The 22,238-nt window shown below is 32.2% G+C and overlaps 2 protein-coding genes and 2 long non-coding RNA genes across 9 annotated transcripts; 2 read left to right on the top strand and 2 right to left on the bottom strand.

The window, feature by feature from the left end:
• Positions 1-9,783: 9,783 nt before the first annotated feature.
• LOC112421416 (uncharacterized) lies at positions 9,784-10,786 on the bottom strand. The gene is made up of 4 exons (XR_003011743.2): positions 10,706-10,786; positions 10,533-10,598; positions 10,246-10,326; positions 9,784-10,065 (listed from the first exon to the last, which is right to left on the bottom strand). It is a non-coding gene; the product is annotated as an uncharacterized lncRNA (long non-coding RNA).
• A 223-nt stretch (positions 10,787-11,009) lies between these two features.
• On the bottom strand, positions 11,010-12,727 carry LOC11407981 (uncharacterized). 6 transcript variants are annotated; one of them, XR_003011745.2, is made up of 5 exons: positions 12,413-12,727; positions 12,132-12,319; positions 11,963-12,034; positions 11,201-11,428; positions 11,010-11,079 (listed from the first exon to the last, which is right to left on the bottom strand). It is a non-coding gene; the product is annotated as an uncharacterized lncRNA (long non-coding RNA). The 6 variants fall into 6 exon arrangements; XR_003011746.2 differs by having other exon boundaries at positions 11,016-11,079; positions 11,197-11,428; XR_003011744.2 differs by having other exon boundaries at positions 11,016-11,079; positions 11,276-11,428; positions 12,413-12,725.
• A 1,268-nt stretch (positions 12,728-13,995) lies between these two features.
• On the top strand, positions 13,996-14,621 carry LOC11412067 (uncharacterized). Its single transcript, XM_003606327.3, has one exon. The coding sequence runs from the start codon at positions 14,035-14,037 to the stop codon at positions 14,440-14,442; it is 408 nt and encodes a 135-aa protein (XP_003606375.1). The 5' UTR covers positions 13,996-14,034; the 3' UTR covers positions 14,443-14,621.
• Positions 14,622-16,688: 2,067 nt separating this feature from the next.
• LOC11407484 (F-box/LRR-repeat protein 2) lies at positions 16,689-18,323 on the top strand. The gene has a single exon (XM_003606330.4). It carries the CDS (start codon positions 16,689-16,691, stop codon positions 18,321-18,323), a length of 1,635 nt encoding a protein of 544 aa, XP_003606378.2.
• The last annotated feature ends 3,915 nt before the right edge of the window (positions 18,324-22,238 follow it).

Here is a 22,238-nt window from a genome sequence, read left to right on the forward strand (position 1 = left end):
GATGATGATGATTTGTGTGGTTGTATGGGCTGATTTGATGTTTTTGTTTAAGTTTTGTGTTGCTGGATTTTGATGAATCTATGAATGTTCTTCATGAGTTCATGTTATTTCTTTGTAATTTTAGTGTTTGATCTGAAAACTGGTTGGAAAAATGGAAAAATAGGGTTTGTGAATTGATGCTGATTTTTTTCTGACGTGAACAGTAATTTCGGACCCCTTTCCCAATGATTGGACAGGGTTTTTATAGTGACAAACTAGGGTTGACTCTGGTACAAAACAATGACCAAAATGCCCCTGCAGCTGAGACTTGGGGACAAAGGCTTAACAAATAAATAAATAAATAAATAAATAAAATAAAAAGAAAAGAAAAAGAAAAGAAAAAAGAAAAGAAGAGAGGAAGACGTGAGTCTTCTTTCTTTCTTTGTTTTTTTTTTTATAAAAAAAATAATAATAATAAAAAAAATAATAATAAACAAACTAAAAAAGACAAATAAAAAAAAATTAAAAAAAAATAAAAAGTCCCTTCGGAATCTGACATGAGGTACTTCAAAGTATCCTCCCTGCCGGAATTTCGGTTGAAATGATTTTTAAAAAACGCCTTTTAAAATGCGATTAGGCCTTCTTTTTTTTTTTAGACATGATCGTTACGACTAAAAAGACTATATAACAAAAATGCGTCATAAAAATGAAAGTGAGACGGTTTTAATTGTTGTGAAATGCGAACGTTGATTTAAATGTAAAAATAAAAACTTTTTGAATGACTAAAGACAAGAAACCCGAATTTTAAATGGTGAAAAAAAAAAAAAAAAAACGAATAAAAGGGAACGTGAACCATTTTAAAATACGGACAAGAGATTTTAAACGGTCCAAAATTGGGGTATGACAAAAATCATGTCTTCTGAAAGTGATTCTGGTCCTACTAGTTCAGACAGAAACCATAATTTTGCTATTCTTTATGATTACAACACCTCCACAAATGATAAGCACAATTTCTTAGTAAAACCTCCATATTTTAGTGGAGATGCTACTCAATTTTCATGATGGAAAAGCAAGATGTACAGTTACATCAATGATGTTGATGATGAAATGCGAAACATAATTGAAGATGATATCATATTTATTGTTGATACATATGGAATAGTGACAGACACGAAAAGTCTGACTGCTACTCGAAAGTATACAAAAAGCATCATAGAGTAAGAGGAATTTTGGTGGATGCACTATGTAACGCCCTCTTTAATTATTTGATTATTTTAATGAGTTTAGAATATACTTATATGATTTATATGATTTATTTTGATGAGTGGTATTTTGTTATGTTATATGTTGGTATTTATTAGTATAATATATATATATATATATATATATATATATATTAATTGTTGTAGAAATATATATGATTTTTTATAGAAATATATATGATTTGTTGTAGAAATATATATAATTTGTTGTAGAAATATATGTTATTTGTTGTAGAAGTATATATATATAATTTGTTGTAGAAATATATGTTATTTGTTGTAGAAGTGTGTATATAATTTGTTGTAGAAATATATGTTATAGAGATATATTTGTTACTTGTTATATATATATATATATATATATATATATATTAGAATAGAATATTAAGATTTGGATATAAGAGAAAAATAAGTAGGTTAAAGATTTTTATAAATAGGAGAGACCTTGTTTAGGAAAAACATAACGTACGACCAATTTTGGAGAAAATGGAAAAAAAGCCAAGAGAAGGGAGAAACACCTAGAGAGCTGCGATTTTCATTGTTAAGGTAAGGGTGAGACTAACTTTGCAATTCTATTAAGTCTATGAATCAACGGTTACATTTAACATGAATTAGGATGAGTTTAAGAAGAATCGGAAATTAGGTCAAATTGATATAATTGATGATTAAACGGTGAAAAATTGTTAGATTGATGTAGAGATTGTTCCTAGACCTTAGATAATGTTTATGATGATGAATTCTGGAATTGAGATTAGACTTAAAACCATGAGAGTTGATGATTTTTAGGTGAAACTGCTTTTCTGCCCGTAGCGACATTCATCGCTCGCCTCCCGAGCTATGATCCTCGCCACGGCGAGTGATGAACTTCATCGCTCGCCACGCGAGCAACCTTACCCGCCTCACGAGTTGCACGTCGTAGCTCGCCATAGCGAGCAGATGAACTCGCCATCGCGATCATGACCAGAGAGCTATCCAAATTTCGTGATTTTGACTTTTGAGTTGATCCTTAGATGCTTTTGAGTGTCTGAACATGTTTAATAATGATTAGGAAAGAATTTAGAATGATAATGAACCTGGATTAATTAAGAATGAACTTTTTGGAAGCTGACTTGAACTCGCCATGGCGAGTAGAGGCTCTCGCCTCGCGAGTTGCCCAATTACAGAAGCCTTGTTTAGGATTTTGCGATCTTCATCGCACGAGTCGTTGAGAGTTGCCCAATTACCCGCCTCACGAGTTGCACGTCGTAGCTCGCCATAGCGAGCAGATGAACTCGCCATCGCGAGCATGACCAGAGAGCTATCCAAATTTCGTGATTTTGACTTTTGAGTTGATCCTTAGATGCTTTTGAGTGTCTGAACATGTTTAATAATGATTAGGAAATAATTTAGAATGATAATGAACCTGGATTAATTAAGAATGAACTTTTTGGAAGCTGACCTGAACTCGCCATGGCGAGTAGAGGCTCTCGCCTCGCGAGTTGCCCAATTACAGAAGCCTTGTTTAGGATTTTGCGATCTTCATCGCACGAGTCGTTGAGAGTTGAACCTTGGGTAGTTATGAATACTGTATATAATATTAATGATGATATGTGAAGCTGATTTATGGTGATTTGATGTTGTTATATTATGATATAATTGTATATGCATTACTTGAATTATATGTGAATAATTGAGACGTTGTTGACTTGCATTTTATATTATTATGTCATGCTGTTTTTGTATACAGTTGTGTTGCTGTCGTTATTTAACTAAGCTGCACGAGTCGGTCTAAGATGAAGGATGATGTTCCAATTTATTGGATTTGTATTAAGAAGTCGATGTTCTAAAATGTTAAGAAGTTGAGTCCATTACATACGCATAATACGAGATGGGAGAGAGCTTGATGCTCTGTAATGTATATTTATACATAACACGAGATGGGAGAGAGCTTGATGCTCTGTAATGTATATTTATACATAACACACGATGGGAGAGGGCTTGATGCTATGAGAGCCTATTTACGCTCAATACGATGGGGGCTTGATGTCCTAAATGGTACCACATGCATGATTAAGAGGTCGTAGTCGCATTTTGTCTAGATGGTTCAAGATGTATAAGATGTCTAAGTTGCATTGTCGAGTTGAAGTCGTGTCGTTGTTGTTAAGTTGTTATTTACCCACGTGTCGTTAATGAAGCGCTTATGAAGATTATGATATTGATTATGATATTGTTATGCGATAATTCTTATGATGTGATGTTATGTTGTTATAAGATGATCCCTATGATGTGTTGTTTATGTTGTGTTGTTTATATTAATATGAGATGATGATTATGCTGTACTGTTTATGTTGTTATATGATGATGGTTATGATTTGATTATTATGTGTTAAATGTTGATGTATAAAACGTGATGAATAAGGAGTTAATAATGATTCGAAATTGATTTGAATTGTTAATGCAGTGCTATATGATTATATTACCATCTATGATTAGTTTATGATGTTGTTAAATATAATTGCTGAATTATATGCTTAATATTATTGTTTTGTGAAATCTCACCCCTTCTGCTTGGAAATGTTGCTCTTCGTATGAGTAACTTGCAGGTAACCAAGAATAGTTGATGTCGTGTGAGCTTTCTCTCTCGTGTGTCTTAGGTGCTCTGATACGTAACGGGATGGGAACTTTGTTATTGCTTTTCTATTCCTTACGTATTGTTTTTGAAGATTTATGACTATGTTTTATATTGGATTTTTATGAGACATTTATGAAGAGGCCTTCGTGCCAAATACTGTTTTAGTTATTGAATAAATTCCGCTGCGAAGTATTAAATATTTTGTTATTGAATTTTAAAGGATAAATAGTTATTTATTCAGTTTATGATTTTAAGAAAAGAATGTGACATTCCGTTTATATGAATACTCTGATTATTTTTATGAAATTTTTATGTTGGGAAAACGGGGTGTTACACACTTCCTCACTTAGAGTATATAAGATTGTGGATAATTATACTACAAAAGCCTTTTTCGAGTCATCGTGTTCTACCTATGAAGGAAATCAACAGGTAAAAGAGGTTAATGCCAACCAGTTGGTTCACCAATATGAGCTTTTCAAAATGAAGGAAAATTAAGATATTGAAACCATGCATTCAAGGTTTCAAACTCTTGTATCAGACCTTCAAGTTTTGAGTAAAAGATATACAGTACCTGATTATATCAAGATTCTTAGGAGTCTTCCTGCCAAGTTCAAACCAAAGGTAACAACCATTCAAGAAGCATGGGACTTGAACACACTGAGCTTGGAGAATATGCTAAGCTCTCTCAAAATTCAAGAGATTGAGCTTGCTAGAGATGACCAGATAAGAAGTCCAAGTCTATTGCTTTGGCATCTAAGGGAAAATCTGATAAAGCTTTAAAAACTTCTGAGTCAGAAGAATCCTGAAGATGATTCAAGTTTTGAAAAGATGGGTTATTTAATCAAAATATTTCACTACCTGACAAAAAAGATAATGGTTCTAGGTAGAAGGAGTTGGTCAAAAGGATCAAGTTTCAAGAACAAGAAAGAAGATCAGAAGGGTTGCTTCAACTGCAGCAAGAAACTTGGCCATTTCATTGCTGGCTTTCCAGAGTTACAGAAGGACAAATCAAATAAGAAAAGCTCCAAGAAATAAAGTTACATGAGCAAGAGTCAGAACCTAAAAAAGATGAAGATAAGAAGCTAATCTAGAACTGGCGACCACTACAACTTCTGATGAAGAATCTGACTCATACTTTGATGATGATGATGAAGTACTTTCAAAACTAACTCAAGAACAATATATTAGTACCATCAAAGAACGTGTAAGATGTTATTTGGACAAATCAAACGTGTTAAAAACTTTACAAAAACAATTTGATTTGCTGACAGAAGAATCCAAGTTCTTGAAACACCAAAACAAGAGTCTGTCAAATCAAAATTAAAATCTTATAACGAGAAATGAAATTTTGGAGAAATATCAATTTTTAAACATCAAGAAAATTGATAGAACATTGACAAAATTCGATAATGCTCTTGAAGAATTTATCATTGGTGGTATTAAAAAAGTAAGTTAGCTTCCATGAAATCACTAACACACAACCACCACCATCTCTTGTACTTCCATCCACTGAAATTAATTCACCCACTCTTAATGCATCCAACAATACCTGTGCCACTCCTACTGTTGTGACAGAACAACCAGCTGATTCTGAAAAGGCAGTCACAACAGAACTTCTATGACAGGGTTAAGGAAATTTGGGGTGTCACATGCAGGACCATAAATTAAAATTTAATCACTTAAATACTAAGATATTTATACATACACATACATATAAATATTTAAAAAAATTGGGGTGTTACATGCCGAACCATAAATCAAAATTTAATAAGGTCTGAACATGTATAAGAGAATTTGAAGCATAAGAGAAGCTCGAAGACTATGGTAGAAAATATGAAGAAAGGTCAACCAGAAGTCAACGACTTGGATCAGAAGAAAGGATGCTACTCAGAAGCTGATGATCTTCATTAGACTCTGAAGACCATCAGACTCTAAAGACCTCCAGACTTTGAAGTATAGAAGATCTTGAGGGACCTATATAAGGAGCTGAAGACTTGAAGAAAGAAAACAAGAATATTTTATTTTAATTGTGCCCTTACTCTATCAAATAAAAAAGCGCATAAGAACACTTAAGAATTTCTTATCAAAGTTTGTATCTTAGAAATTATAAGTCTTTGAGTTTATTATAAATTGTATTACAATAGGTTTTGAAGAGATAAGAGAGTTTTTGAGTGGATTGAAATTCAGCCCAGCAGACCATAAAGAATGTGATTATAAACATTATTGCTATGGAGACATGTTATACTGCACATTAACTATGAAGATTATTATATAAGTAACCATAATTAGATTAAAGAAGTCAAAACAATATCTAAACCAAATCCTAATTTCAACCACTTCCCTTAAACTACTACAAGTTAATAGTAGGGTTAATAATGTTTTTCACCCTTGTAATATATGTTATTTCTAGTTTTTGCTCCTATAAAATTTTCGGTTTGATTTGCACCTTCATAATTTTTTTTTCTTTCTGGAAAACACCCCTAATAGGCCATTTTCAAAAAAAAATTTCAAGAAATTTTGATTTTTGAATGGCCTATTAAGGGTGTTTTCCGGAAAATAAATTTTTTACGAGGGTGCAAATCAAACCGAAAATTTTATAGAGACGAAAATTGAAAATAGCATATATTACAGGGATGAAAAGCACTATTAACTCTTAATAATACTGTTAACCTATCAGAAGTATGATATTCTTGGTTCGTGTTACACATAGAACCACAACAGAAAGGTTATGAAAATGCCATGATTGATGAAGTGCACGCTATTATTATCCTCACCATATAACTCGCAAAAACTATAGGGTTTAAAAAATTGATCATTGAAATGGATTGTCAAGCAATTTTTATGTGAATATAATTTAGTGCTTTTGACAATACTTAGCTTGAAATGGAGGAAGTACTTTATTTTTTTTTCCCAATTTTTTTAGTTTATGTTTTTCATATTAATAATGAAGGATATTTTAGTAAAATGACTCATAATTTCTTTTTTAAAACCATTAAAAGAAACTTTGTTTTAAAACTACAAGTCAAACACATGTAAAAATCATAATAATATAATTTTTTAGGTAAAGTCACTACTTTAATTGCTTAAACAATGTACTAAGAACATTTTTTTTTGTAGATAAACGAAATGGTAAATAATTAATGAAACTCACACAAGTGGATGGACCGAAGTTCGAACCCCGATCACGACGTCCTGCCTAAAGATTTCGACATTTTTAACAATTGAGTTAAAACTAATGAACAACACGTGTTACTGTGTTCACATTTTTGCAGTCGTTGTGATTATAATTTATTTACATACCGGTGTTTTTGGTAAACAATAAGACTAGTTTTAAATTTATTCAAAAAAAATAAGACTAGTTTTAAATAATAACTTGCAGGATCAAACTAGAAATCGAATGTTGTGCAATCTTTTTTTCAGAAAATGGTTGAATGTTCATCATATTCATGATTTGTTTTATGAACAAGATGAATGAAATTATTTTTGTATAAAGATAACTGCTTTTCGATAGAAATTAATGAAAAGAAATGCAAGAAAAAGCTTAAGAATGTAGAAAGTAAAGACACTTAAAGAAAAGTAAATTGCATTGCACTAAAGTAAAGGTGGTTCAACAAATCATTACATACATTCTGACTCTTTTCTCTACGTTGGTACTTTGAGTGTATGAATTCTATAAATTAAATGAGATTTGTGACACGTTTTTCCTATGAAAAACTACTATATATATATATATATATATATATAGAAAAGATAACTGCAGAGATCTAAACAATTATAAACTGAATGACTTCGATCAGAACTGTATGCTTTTCCACATGTCTTGACTTTCAAATTTGCTTCTCCTGAACTCAAACCCTGTCGAATCACCATCTTTTGTCGAAAGCACTCCAAAACTCCGTCGAACTCATCAACTTCAAACATGGGCTTAGAAGGTTTCCGCAGCTTTAAACCTTTTTCTTTCTATCGAAATGCACAAGATAAAATAAACTAAAAACATAAAAAAAATGCTAACGAGTGTTCCCGACACAGTAAAGAATCTTATAAAAGATAAGTCTTTATGAAAGTTTGTGTATTCGATGCATTGAAAACGACAATATTTAACTATTTTAAAAAATAGTTTTTTAATTTAAAATGTTTAATGAGTGTCTTAAGAACACTCGTTAACAAAATCCAAAACATAATAGTCCAGAGATTTCTTCCCCTGCGATAATGTGGGTGTAAGCAAAAAGTGTCATTTTTTTCCTTTGTTTTTAATGACTCTTTCTTAATTGGACAAAAGTTTCTTCAAGCGACATTGAAATATAATAAATTTGAGATGTGGTAATTATGTAGGGGGAAAAAAATTGTTTCTCATCAGGAGGTAAGAAGGATTTATGAGAGACATAGTAACTATCCACTTTTTCTAAACACAAGGGCATGCAATGGAAGTGAAAGCATGAATATATATATATATATATATATGGGATATGATCAAATGACATCAAGGTGTCAAATTAAATTTGACACCAAATTCTAACCATTAATCCACTTTAATCTGACGTCTCTCATCAAATCATTAAATGCTCACATGCTTGAACAAATAATCCAAATTTTAATTTTAGAAATAATTTATTCCTTCTTTTCTTGATTAATTACTTACTGTTTTCATTATATTTTGCCATTTGATTTCTCATACTAATTTTTTTTGGAGATTCTATTTTTTACTAATCTTTGTATCGGGTGTTCTAGCATTTGTGTTTTGCTTTCGCTTAATAGCATATGTTCTTTTTAATTTTTTGGTGCAGTCGTTCAATAATTATCTGTGGTGCTCTTTATAAATCAATTTCTTTAGGTTCATCTAAGAAAAATAAAAATAAAAAAGGTTTCTAAAAAAAACAAGGATGACGGGGAATAGTGCAAATAAATCATAATAATACCATAGAGAATTTTTGGTAAATAATTAATCAAGAGAAGAAAGAAAAATTGTTTCTAAAATTAAAATTTGGATCATTTGATCAAGCATGTGAGCATTTAATGAATTGATGATAGACGTTGGATTAAAGTTGAATTAATGGTTATGATTTGGTGTCAAATTTAATTTGACACCATGGTGTCATTTGATCCTATCCATATATATATATATATATATATATGTATGTATGTAAAGAAAGTTTGCTCAAAAAAGAAGAACTAAAGAAAGCATGAAGAATGACATGATTTAAATTAAGGTCACATCATATATTCACATATACGGAGTGACTGAGTGGGAAGTATATATAAAACTATTGCATGCGATTTGTGCCTTCGCAATAATGTGGCAAAGCATGCTTGCAGCCAGAGCATTTGTTACCTTAGCTACTCTTCTAAGCTAAGCCAACCCCACGCTTTAATGAGCACATTATTATGTATAGGGCACTATGGAGCCTCTAAATTTTTACAAACTAATTTTGTTAAGTGTATGTTTTAATAAACTATGGGTTTAAAGGAGTTGAAAAGTGTAGCTTTTGTCAAATCGTGGTGATTTACCATGATTATTTCATTTCACTACAACATTTTAATCCACCGCAATGCCTCAAATGTTGTCTAATATTAAAGAAAGTGTTTGTCTAAAACAAATGGTTAACGATAACACTACTAGAAAAATCCAAATTAGAGACGGGCGAAATCAGTCTCTAAAATGCAAAAAATCCGTCTCTAAACAAGTTGGAGACGGAATTGGAGACGGAATTGAGTCCGTGGTTAATTTGCTCGTCTCTAAGCTTATTGGAGACGGATTTACAGATTCCGTCTCTACCAGACACGGAAAAATTCCGTCTCTGAATCATATATTTCCGTGCATACAAAGAAACCAAATCTGTCTCTACATAAAATAAATTCTGTCTCTAACTTCAATTTTTTTTTTTTTTAAAAAAAAAATCAACCTAAAGTGCTCTTAAAAATAGATAAATATAATTTGCAAATTTTGATCAACATAATAATGTCTCATTCAATAGAAAAGTACTCTTAAAAATACATAAATATACTTTGCAAATAACTGAACAAATCAAAGTAAAACTATCCGGTACCTAAAAATAATAAGATGATAATGAATCTAAAACTTTCCAAATCTCTAAATTGTTGTTACTATCCCCTCCTTCATTGACATTATCATTCTCTCATGCTCTTGACATGTTCTTGAGCTAATTAACAAAGCTTCGGAATAATGTCTGAGCTAAATAGGTAACTTCCATCAGCCTGCAAAATTTAAAATATGTGGGTCTCAAGCATAGTTTTTGTTATTTTCAATAATTTTGCCAAGGAAACAAAGCAATGTCAATCAAGCTAGTCAACAATTTTCTTTAATAGTGCTTTATATATAGAACAATAAACAATTAGGGTTACGAAATGACTTACACAACTGAAGAGAAAACTTACATGTGTAGCATGGATTAGGAGGCGGAAAATCACCTTACGTTCTGTTTTCTCAATCTTCCCCCAAGTAACCCAGCCATTGTTCTAGTAAGTTAATCACATTTAAGATGCATTATTGCCAAAACTTGAAGTCATATTCAAAAACAATATATGTAGTGACATGAATGCAGAGTAAGTAAAAAATTCACAATCACTCATATCCTTGTTTAGACATTAAACTAATGTTATTCTACTAATACGATTTCATGCTCAAATAACCAAACCTTAAATAAGTAGTTCATATTGAATACCTAGGTGTGATATCCTATTATCCTTGCATACCAACTAAAGTCAGTCAGCCTTCAAAACACAATATCCTACATAACAAAGACAACCTTCAAATCATGTTCTAAATCAAACACTAAACAATAAACTTATTGAAAAAATAAATAACATGGATTAAAATTTAGAACTAATATCTCACCTTTTTAGAGACAATTGTACTAGATGATATGGAATGCTATTAAATCAATCAAAGATAGAAAACTTCAATTAGGTAAAGATGCTGCATAAAACAAAGAAAAGGTGTTAATTGTTATTATCTAAAAAGTTTAAATTTAGTATATTGAATAACTGGTCATGAGGGATTCACTCGTAAGTCTCAACTTCACAAAATACATAAATCTTCATGTTTGGATTCGAAAACACGCTAATAAACTACAAAGCTGTCAAGAAAACAAACAAAACAAAATCTCTTATGAATGAGCAGCAAAAAAACAAACTAATCACTTGCCTTGGTGTTTTCTAATTACTTGTAACTTGTAAGCGGAATTTTAATCACCTACCCTGCTGCTGCAACTAAACACAGACAGAGAGAGAGTTGGTTGGTAATTTCAAATCACTTGTAAGTTGTAATGCATATAAAATAACTAGTGAAGTTTCAACAAACTTCACATAATCCCCATCTTGACTTACTCACATAATCCCCCATGTATTTTCCATGTAAACTAAATGTTCCATCAGCAACTCTAAGGATCATTACTTGCTAAGATACCTGTTGGGTAGCAGACAAGCTTTCTCTCATCCGCTATTTCTTGTATATTCATCATTCCGTCATTAACTAGTGAAACCTTTGGTTCTCCCTTAGAGGTAGCAGATAAAGTTGGAAATGGCAACTTGGATTGTGGACAACATGAAGACTCCATATCTACAAAATAAAATCAAATAAGTAAGATCCAAATCATGATTGTTTCAATCACCTTAAACTTGATAACTGTTTCAATCATGATTGTTGTCAATCACCTTAAAATTCTTGTTCCATACATAGGTTTCAAAGCTACAATTTACAGTTCATACAATAGACATAAAGAAAATGTAGACACAAACACACATCGATCCTATACATATATTTTGTGTAGCAAAAAATCAGCACCTCAAAAACTCATGCAAAAACAAAGAGATGCAAGTGCAACAGTCACTTGTACATACAGTCACAAGTATATATATGTTCTTCTATAAATCAACATACTATTTTAATTTTATTTAACATTAAAAATTAAACACAAACAGACCTTGACAAATTTCTCAATCAGCCAATGAAGTTACTAATCAACACCCATAAAAAATAAAACCAATTCATTCAGTTATAAAAAAACATAAACATCAATCTGTACATTATTGGTCTCAAACATAATAGTTGCAAAATAATCCTTGATTTTGGGTTGATAACAATGATAATTACCAAGAATATAGCTTCAGGGTCAACATAAAATCCACCTTTAAGTTTAGCTTCACATTTCAACCTAATCAACTCCTTTTGTTTAACACAACACAAGTTAAGTAAATTGAGTAAATAAGTAAACAAATAAATGGTTTGATCAAATTAAATTAACTTATTAAAATTTTAATACCCCACATCGTATTCTTTAGCTACTCTTTTGGCTCAACTCCAAATGAGTTCCCTTGTTTCAGATCTCTTCTTCTTCTTCCTCTTCAATGATTCAAGTTCCAATTTCTTCATCAATGGACATTCCCCGTTCCTTTTTGCCTCTTCAAAATGGATGCAGGAACCGCTGCTTTGAATTCCCCTTTGGCCATTCTACAAGCAATGAAATCGAATGATTCGAGAAACAAAATCAAAACACAAAACCGTAATCTTTGAAAAATTAAGAAAGAAGAAAGAAAAACGTACCCACTAAGCAGATCTGATGCTAAATGACAAGAAGAAATGAGTTAGATAAGAAAAAACGCAGTCACAAAAGACCTCTCGCCAATATTCGCAAAAGACCCGCTCGTAGAGGTATGATTCCGGAGAGTATCGTGTTGTTGGTGGATTTTGCAATAGAGAAGAACTTAGGGTTAGGGTTCATTTGGGGATGGAGGGAGAGCTTTCAATCTTCATCGATGGGGGACAATATGTGGACAGAAGAACTGTTTAATTTGGTAGTGAACGCTTAATTTTGGGAGCTGGGACTTTTTTTTTTTTAAATTATAATTTTTTTGTAGAGACGGATTAATTCAGTCTCTGGGCATTTTTATCTGGGTATAAATTATAAAATAATAAAATATATTTGTCAGAGACGGATTTCGAGACGGAAAATGTTGCTGACGGAAACAACCGTCTCTAAATTCTGTCTCTAAAGGTAAAATCTAAACTTCCGTCTCAGCCAATTATATTCCATCTCTGATTCCGTCTCTAATAGAGACAGAATAAAATCCGTCTCTAAATTCCGTCAGTATTCATGATTTTTCTGGTAGTAAAGTGGTTAATGACCTTCATCAAACGACGAATCGTTCGAAAAAATTTGAATTTGATTTTTGGATGCCACAATTTTTTACCAGACTATACTTATTTCACAGCCAAACTCTAGACTACCAGAGTTTCATTTCTCTAAAAACTGGAGGGTTAACAAAAATATATATCTTTTTCGAGAATCATAGTATAGTGAGGAGTGCTATGGACATAAATATAATTTTTCATGATTAATGTTTTAAAATCGGATGGATGTCAATTAATGATCCAATGATTTTATTCAAGAACAGATAAACATGATTAAACACTCCTTATTTTTTCATTGGAAAAAACACAATTATAAGCATAAGTTTACCAATAGATTTGACTCATTTCATTTGATTGCACAATCGGTTAAGACAGAGTTGGATCTAGTAGAATATGTTAGACTTCCGCAACAACATAACGATCTAAAGTTTAAATCTTAATTAAAAGATGTTTCCATAATTAGTGACCAACGTACAATGTCTCAAATAGGAGTATGTAATTTCTAAAATAAAATAAAAATTATGTTAGTAGTCCTCATAAAATAAGAATTGATGTTAGTAGTTTTCCTTTTAACTTATTTGGATTTGGATTGGATATATTACTCTTCTTTAAACTTAAAGTTTACATAAATTCATAATTTGTTCTCCAAATTTCATTGGCGACATTTACTAAGGAATAAATTGGATAAAGTCACATATATTTACATTGTTGTAAATATTGATCCGATCTTGATTGGACAAACCATATTTTAATTGCATATTTTATTTTAATTTTGCAAAATTAAAATTGGAGTAGTCGAATCTTAATTAGACAATGTAGATTGTGTGACACTGTAAATGTTGAATAATTCTAAAGACAGACAGAATCAAGTTACCCTTTTCACAAGATATAATAAATTCAAGTTGAAGGACCAATAAATACTTCCTCAAGACCTGAAAACATTATAAAAGGGCAAGGCAAACACCACAACTTCTCACCCAAAAGCTACACATTTTCTTCTTCTAAGTTATATATAAAAACCCAAAATAACAAACATGAGTCCCTTTAACTTCTTCTTCTTCTTCCTCACTTCCTTATCACTTCTCTCTATAGCAACATCTCAAGAAAGAGCACCTCATGGACTTGTTTATGAAAACCCTATAGCTTTTCCACCATCAGCATATCTCTTCTTTCATCCCAATGCACGAACTTACGAGACCAAAAACTCTTGTACTACATCAAAATGTTCATCACTTCCTATGGCAGCTCAAGTAGAAGCTAATCAGAAATATGAAAACAAAGCATCACAGAAAAGTGGGAAACAAATTGGAGCTGGTGCTGTGGCTGGCATTATCTTTGCTGCTGCTTTTGTTGTTCTTTTAGTTGCTGGAGTCTATTATGTTAAGGTCATTCGTCAAGTTAACATGAATAGAACCATTAATAATGCTCAATCTCATGCTTAATATGTATTGAAGTAATATCTCACTTTCTTATTTCTTAGTCATTTGTTCCATTCTAGGTAAGGTTTTGATACTCATGTATGCTATAACATTCAATCGCTTCTAATTTCTCAAATTTTTATTTGTATGTGTCTATGTTGTATCTAGTGTGTGTACAAGTTCTTCATTATACTTTTCTTTAATTTCCGTTTTTTTATGGTTAGATAATGCATCTAGAGCTATGATATATAGTGATTAATATCCAATTTAAATGTTTTCGCAATTTCTTTTTTTTGTCAAGTATTATAGTTGGAGAAGCAAGGAAACATGGGTTTGAGCCCTACATACCAATATTTACGTAGTTACCGAGCTACACTTACATAATTTTGTTTTCACAATTAGATACACACATTTTTGAATTCAATTAAAATCTAAAACTTGTCGATTTAGAATTATGTTTCATAATCAATTTCAAAATAAATTTGTATTTTTTTCCGTCAATATATTAAATTAGTTTTTAAAAAAGTATTTATTTTCATCAAAATTATTTTACAACTCGTTTGATGTGTATGATAAAGATGGGACATAATAACTAAATCATATTATATTTCAATTCAGTGTTTGGTGAATCAACATGGTATGATATGAAAATTAAGACATATGATTGTTAAAAGTTATATGATGTTATAAACATGCTAGCTATATCAAGAAACAAATTTTGATTTATGTGTATATGTTTACTCGGAATAAAATTGTAATTTTGTACGTTTTGGTTGAATAATCAAAATAAATTGAGGCTTCTTTAAAATTCTATAAAACTTTGCATCTTCATTCTATGTATTTTTATATATATCTATCTAAACAATCATCTCGAAATTGATTTCTAGGTTAAGATTTCTGTTTTTTGTTTTTTGAGTTTTTGGCATTTTAAAAATTCATAATTAATTTGTCCCTTGACGCAAAATTCCAATTTTATGTGAAAAGTTATATTTTAACATCTTAAACATGCATGTAAAAAATCATGAAAAAATTCAACCTCGAGGTTATTTCTCTCGACTTTATGTCTTCAACTTGATTGGGATGACCTTGGTATCCAAGTGCCCTCCTCGAAAGCCATCGTGGTATTTGATCACTCCATTAATACCATGTTTGAGATCTAATGTCCTCATTGATGTTTTTATCGGTCTACAAAGTTTTTTTTTTTTTGCTTATTTTAAATGTATTTTCAGGTTATTTCAAGTTCGAACTCCATGTGGTTGATGAGATCTCTATAAGATGAACTTGTTTTGTTGATACCATATTTGGTGTAAGAGACGAATGCTGATTATCATGAAATTATGCATCCTATTAGTATCATTTAGAACATGTTAACATATGGTTGGATTAGTCACACCAAACACTACATATAATCGATATGAGCAAACACCGACAAATATATATTTTATTTAATAAGATGGATGATTTTAAAAATTGTGAATCTTGCAATTTTCATGATCATCTTCCATATACGGAAGAAATTTGTTAAACTTTTAGAATTAAAGTTTTGCCTTGTTAATTTTCCAATAATCTTTGCACTTTTTATGTGTATCATCGTTAACTTCTTTTTATGGGTCATAAAAGGGCAGTGTGGAGAAATAAGTGTTGCCGATAATCCATTTCCCAATTGAATGAAGTTGAATTTTATGTGAAAAAAAGGAAAAAAAAAACTTCTCTATGAATAAAAAAAGGAAGGACTAAAAGCGTAAATATAACCTAACTCCAAGGATCATTCAGTAACGCAACAGTACAACCATAACCTAACTACAAACCCTAACATTTGTTTCACCATCTGTTACCGTCTTTGTGTTCACAGTTAGGGTGGGGCTCGGAAACCCGTCCCCGCTAGGGGGCAGGTTTGGGTGTGAATTTTCTATCCCCGATGGATTTGGTGGCGAGGGTGCGGGTAGTTATCCTAAAACTCGTCCCCGACCCGCCCCATTGTCATGTCTAGTTGGTAGAAATATTACATATTATATGTAGGGGTCGAAGTTCGAACTTAATTTCTCCCAAATTTTAAAATGTTACGCTACTTGACCAAAAAAATGAAGGGCTCCAACAAATAAAAAGGGCTAAAAGCATAAATATAAACCTAACTCCAAACCCGTAACAATAAAAACATAACCTAACTCCAAACCCTAATATTTTTGTGTCACCGCCAGCACCATTTTTGCACTAACGTTACCGTCTTTTTGTGTTCACGGTTTCTGCAGTTTTCACGACTTCGCAAAACCATGGTTACAACAACACATTCAAATTCATACTTACCTGATGACTGTTGGAAATGCATCTTCAAATTCATCATCGACGAGGACGACAACAATCGTCGCTACTTGTATCCTCTCTCCGCTGTCTCCAAACAATTCCTCTCCATCATCGATCCTCTTCGATTATCACTGACTGTCCTCAATCCAACACGCCCTCTCATCCGTCCCCTCTTCAAAAGATTCACCAACCTTACCTCCCTTAACCTCTCTCGCTTCCACGGTGACCTCAACAACCTTCTCCGTCAAATCTCTCGTTTCCCATCATTGAACATCAAGTCACTCAATATCTCCAACAAACCCACCATTCCCGCAGATGGGTTGCGAGTTTTTGCACAAAACATTACTACTTTGACCTCTCTCACTTGTTCCAAAATTGCTAATTTCAATACCACTGACCTGTTCCTCATCGTCGAATGTTTCCCCTTGCACGAAGAACTCGACGTTAGCTACCCCTTATATAGTCAAAAGTACATTCTTAGATACCCCTTATATGGTGAAAAGTACATTCTCTATGTTGAAGGGGTAAAAGCTCTTTCACTTGCACTTATCAAACTCCGCAAGGTTAATCTTTCTGGCTTTCCCATAAACAATCAATCTCTTTTCCACTTGCTAAAGAATTGTAAGCTTCTTGAAGAGGTCATCATGTTTGATTGTGATCAAATAAGCAGAGAAGGCATTGCTTCAGCTCTCCGTGAGAGACCAACATTGAGTTCTTTATCCTTTTCTGGTAGTAGCAGTTATGGCATGCCAGACATCACTGCTTTATGTTTTATTGGCTTCACTGCTTCATATTTTATTGGCTCATTAGTGAGTTTGAAGGGTTTGACTTGTCTTAGTTTGCGTTCTTTGTATATCTTGGATGAGTTACTCTACTCTATTGCAAGGGAAGGTCTTCCTTTAACGAGGCTTGTCCTTCGAAAATGCACCGGCTATAGTTATGATGGAATCTTTTGTTTGTTATCCAAAGGTCATGGTGTCCAACATTTGGATCTTGAAGATAACATGTTTCTGAATGATCAACATGTTGTCCAGTTGTATTCATTTCTTGGTGATTTGATTTCCATAAACCTTAGTGGTTGTGATAAGCTCACTGAACGTGCTTTGTTTACACTTGTTAAGAACTGTCATTCGCTTAGTGAGATCAAAATGGAACATATTGGGAGTAAGAGTCGAGGGAATTCTGAATCTTTGGTGGATTTTGGTGTGTACCCTCAATTAAAGTCTCTCTTTTTGGGCCGCAATTCATGGTTAAATGATGAAAGAATCATAATGTTTGCTTCAATTTTCCCCAATTTACAGCTGCTTGATTTGACTTCTTCCACACAGATATCAGAAGGTATTTGCGAAGTTTTAAGGAAATGTTGTAAGATTAAGCATTTGAACTTATCAGGTTGTTATAAAGTGAAGCTACATAGTATCAACTTTGTAGTTCCCAAGCTGGAGGTGTTGGACTTGTCAGGTGTTGGACGTTATGTCACAGAGAAGGGAATGAAACATATGGTAGAAAGATGTACACAACTGAGAGAAATTAATTTGGGGGATTTGCATTTAAGTGACGAAAAGAGGAAATTCTTCTCGCGTCGTGGATGCCTTCTTTGCTAGTATCCTGTAAGTGTTTTTGTTTTAAGATTTTATGTCAACTTACAAATGTGCATTTACTCATTGCTTGATAATTTCCAAAGTATATATAATGTACAATGTAATGCAAGCGGTTGAATGTCGTGTTGTTAAATGTGTGTGTTCATAGTTTTATGTTTTTTTTTTTTTTTTATCCATCGTTGTACTCCCAAATAGCACCTCCACCATTTTTGTACTCAAAACGCCGCTTCCACCTTTGCTGTACTCTCAAACATTACTTCATCCATCATTTTAAATTCAAACGCTACTACACGAATTCAACGCCCTTCAAATTAACCTTAAACATCATTCAGCTGTGCAAGACCATGCCCTTCAAACCCTCTCAGTGAACGATTGCTAGACACCATCTTTTGTAGTTTATGAATCTCATCTGTCTTCACTAGCAATTCTGGTTCGATTTGTTATTACTGTTTCATTTGTTTGTTGTTGTTGGAATTATTAGCTTGAGTTTGATTTACTTTGCTTGCTGAAGTTTGATCTCATCGGTGTCTTAACACTTTCTCACTTGTCGTAAATCTGTCAAAAATGTCAGACTACTCATTATACGAGCAAATTTGACTTAATTATATTTGTTGGCTTAAATAAAGGCATGCCTAACTACTCATTACACATGTCTGACATAAAAGCCTTACTTATATCAAACAATAACTGAACCTTTAATTCATAAAAGTTGTGTATATGGCAATCCTTGTTATTAGGGTCTTAAAACTTTTCTTTATATCTGTTGAGCTTCATAGTGCTTTTGCAGGGTGATTTACTGCATTTCCATGGCTGTTATAGCATATATGAGCTTCAATACGAATGACAAAAACTCTATATGTACTTGTGTCTTAATAACACATTTATTTAGGTATATATGAATAGCAGGGCCGTTCCTAAGTTTTCGGAGACTCGGTTCTGAAAGTGAAAAGAGACCCGTAATAAAAGGATCTAGCCCAAAGTTCTGGTAGTATCTAGCCGCTGGATCTATATTTTTGCAGTTGTGATTGTTAGTTGGGTGTGGGCTTCACAATTAATTGAGTGACATTTAAAAAATGAGAAATTTTCATTGTTGATTCATTTTGTGTACTACAGGAGGAGATCCAGGAAAGATGGTTGCAGTTCAAAGAAATTTAAGCAAGTTTGGAATTAAAGAAATAGCTAGAACTGGAAAGATTCCAAAGCTCATTTGAGTACCTAAGAATTTTGTCTATTTTGTCCACTTTCTCATTCATTGTTTTATTACTGTTGGATTAATGTGTAGTTTTCCAAAATCATATGTTGATTGGCAAATCTTATTAACCTCATTGTTACTCTTTATTCTAATTGCTGAGGTTACCTATGCTTTGTTTGCTAACGAATGTGATGAATTGTATCAATCTTAGGTTAGGTCTAGGTTAAAATAGATTCTATCTTATGAGAGCTTCTCAAATGAGACAATTATCTGTTTCTTTTACTTGAAAAGAGGCCTTTATAAGTTTATCTATAAAAAAAACTTTGATCAAGGAGCTTCTAAAAATGTTGAGGTATTTAGACAGATTCAACTTGTGAAAATAGTTAATTAAAAGACTCGGTCATTGCAAAATCATTTCAACTTGTTCGAAGAGTTTATTCGTACTGACTCATGTAGAACACTAAACCAATGTGACTCACATTTGGCTGTTGAAACCAAAAGCAATATATATGTTTGTGAATGCTATCATAATGGTTTCTATCAGTTTGAGATACTGACATATGTTTCCATGAGTGAATTTAGGCCACAAATCTAACTCTACCAGAGTAAACTACTTGCCTCCTTTCAAATTTTCTACAAATTATACATGATAGTGACAAAATCATAATTTATCTTCTTGCATACGAGTCACTTGCTTGAATATCTATATAACATTAGTATAGAACCATTAGGATAAAAGTCGGGACAAGCTTATCGAATGCATATATATATATATAGCAGCAAGTAGCAACCGTGTCTGTGATTACCATTGCTATTAATGCAATGTGAGTACAAATTTTAGAGGAAATCAAGTAAGTGTAAAAAGGTAATGATTCGAATAATAGAATTCCTTCACAAATGTCTTTTTAGTTTGAACTTGAAAGCTTTAGCATTGGATTTGCACCCCAAATTTGTAAGAAAGAGAAAAACTAATTTACTTAAATTTAAGTCAAAACACATTAAAACCATTAATACCAAAGCATTTTTTATGCAGACCAATATTTTCTTCTTTTTCTACTTATGAATTAATTGCTCATATTTGTAAGATACTTTTACATGATTCAGTCACAGGATCAATTTGTGCTGCATCCATTTCGGTTAGATCCTATATATCAACATTTTCTATTAGCAAACCGCTTGCTATGTTATGGTTTTGTGGCTTCAAAACTGATGCAACAGATTAAAAAGGAACTGATGAAACTGTCTAATAAATTGGTCAAGCCATAGTCGCTGAATTCATTTCATGCCCAATGGAATATATATCGAAATGCAATATATACATTGCATAACAAATCCATGGTCAATTTGAACACAAAAGAAAAGAAGAAACTCAGAATATTTATATCGAAATAGTGTCTACTATTACATTCTAGACACTACTATTTGTTTAATACGTATATATGATGCTCACCTTCATGAGAGAACTTTGTAAAGGATCTTTGAGCCGCCTCAAATATATGTGATACCTGCAAGCCACTTTTAAGGTTGACGATTGTATATCAACATTTGTGAAAGGATATTGAAACTTGAAACCAGATGGGTAATTTCGTGGTCTTCTAAACGATTTTTGACTCACAATTCATAAGAAATTATGGTGGATTCTAGGGTGAGGGTCCAACTAAGTCCCTCACCGGTTTACCACTAATTTTAACCTTTAGATTAAATAGACCCACACGATTTAATTATTCATCACCGCACTGGATCTTTGCACGTTGCATCTGCACTCTACCAAATTTCTTCTCTCTCAAATGTTCATGGCTGCATTTCTGCAATCCAAAATGGGAGTTTTGTCTGTAACGTGTTTTTCGCATTGTTTGCAAGTTGAGATTTACCAAACCTAGTTGAATAGTTTTTTTAAAAGAAAAACATGAGAACTAAGTTTCGTAACTGAGAGAGCAAAACGGTCACATGCTGTTCATATAGTAATCATTCAATTTCCATTTGTCAACTAGTTATATTGTTCATATAATTGTTTGATTTATTATGATTCATTGTTGCTTTATATTGAATCACATGTATTTGATGATAAACATCAAATTATATTTGTCACAAAGAATATGAAAATTTCCGTAAAAAGAATGAAACAATGCTTGAATCTCAGTCATTTTATTTGAAGGAATTAAATCCCAGCCATTATTTTAGCAAAAGAGACCTAATTGAAAATCCTTTTTCCCTTAAGTGTTTTATCTACCAAAGGTTGTGGCTATTGAAGAAAGGAAGAAAAAAAATATCTTATTAGAGGATTCAGACTCGGTGGGTTAGGGAAGTTCCAGTGATGGCTCGAATTAGGGTTGACAGATTTGAATCTGATGATAAAATTGAGAGAGATAGGAGGAGAGAAAGAAAAAAAAAACAGAAGGTGAGGAAAGTTATTGTGTGAGTAAAGATGCACGTATTCTCTTTACTTTTTTAACTCATCTAAACCTTTAAATATATCTTGATGGTATATAAAAGTGGTCCACCGATGAACCACTTAATTGATGGTTCATCCTAGAATCCAACAGAAATTATAGTATGTGATTGTTTAAAGTTTTTTATGAAGTTTATTGTTTGATGTTGGGAGACTTGATACTATCGCAATGAACTTGTTTATATTAAGTGTACCTATCAAGCAAAATGTGTCCCAAATCAAATAACATTATACATTTTTGTGTGTGTTGTGTTAACAAGATCTTAGCTTGCTGAAA

This window comes from Medicago truncatula, chromosome 4, assembly GCF_003473485.1.
Source record: "Medicago truncatula cultivar Jemalong A17 chromosome 4, MtrunA17r5.0-ANR, whole genome shotgun sequence".
Classification (NCBI taxonomy): Eukaryota; Viridiplantae; Streptophyta; class Magnoliopsida; order Fabales; family Fabaceae; genus Medicago; species Medicago truncatula.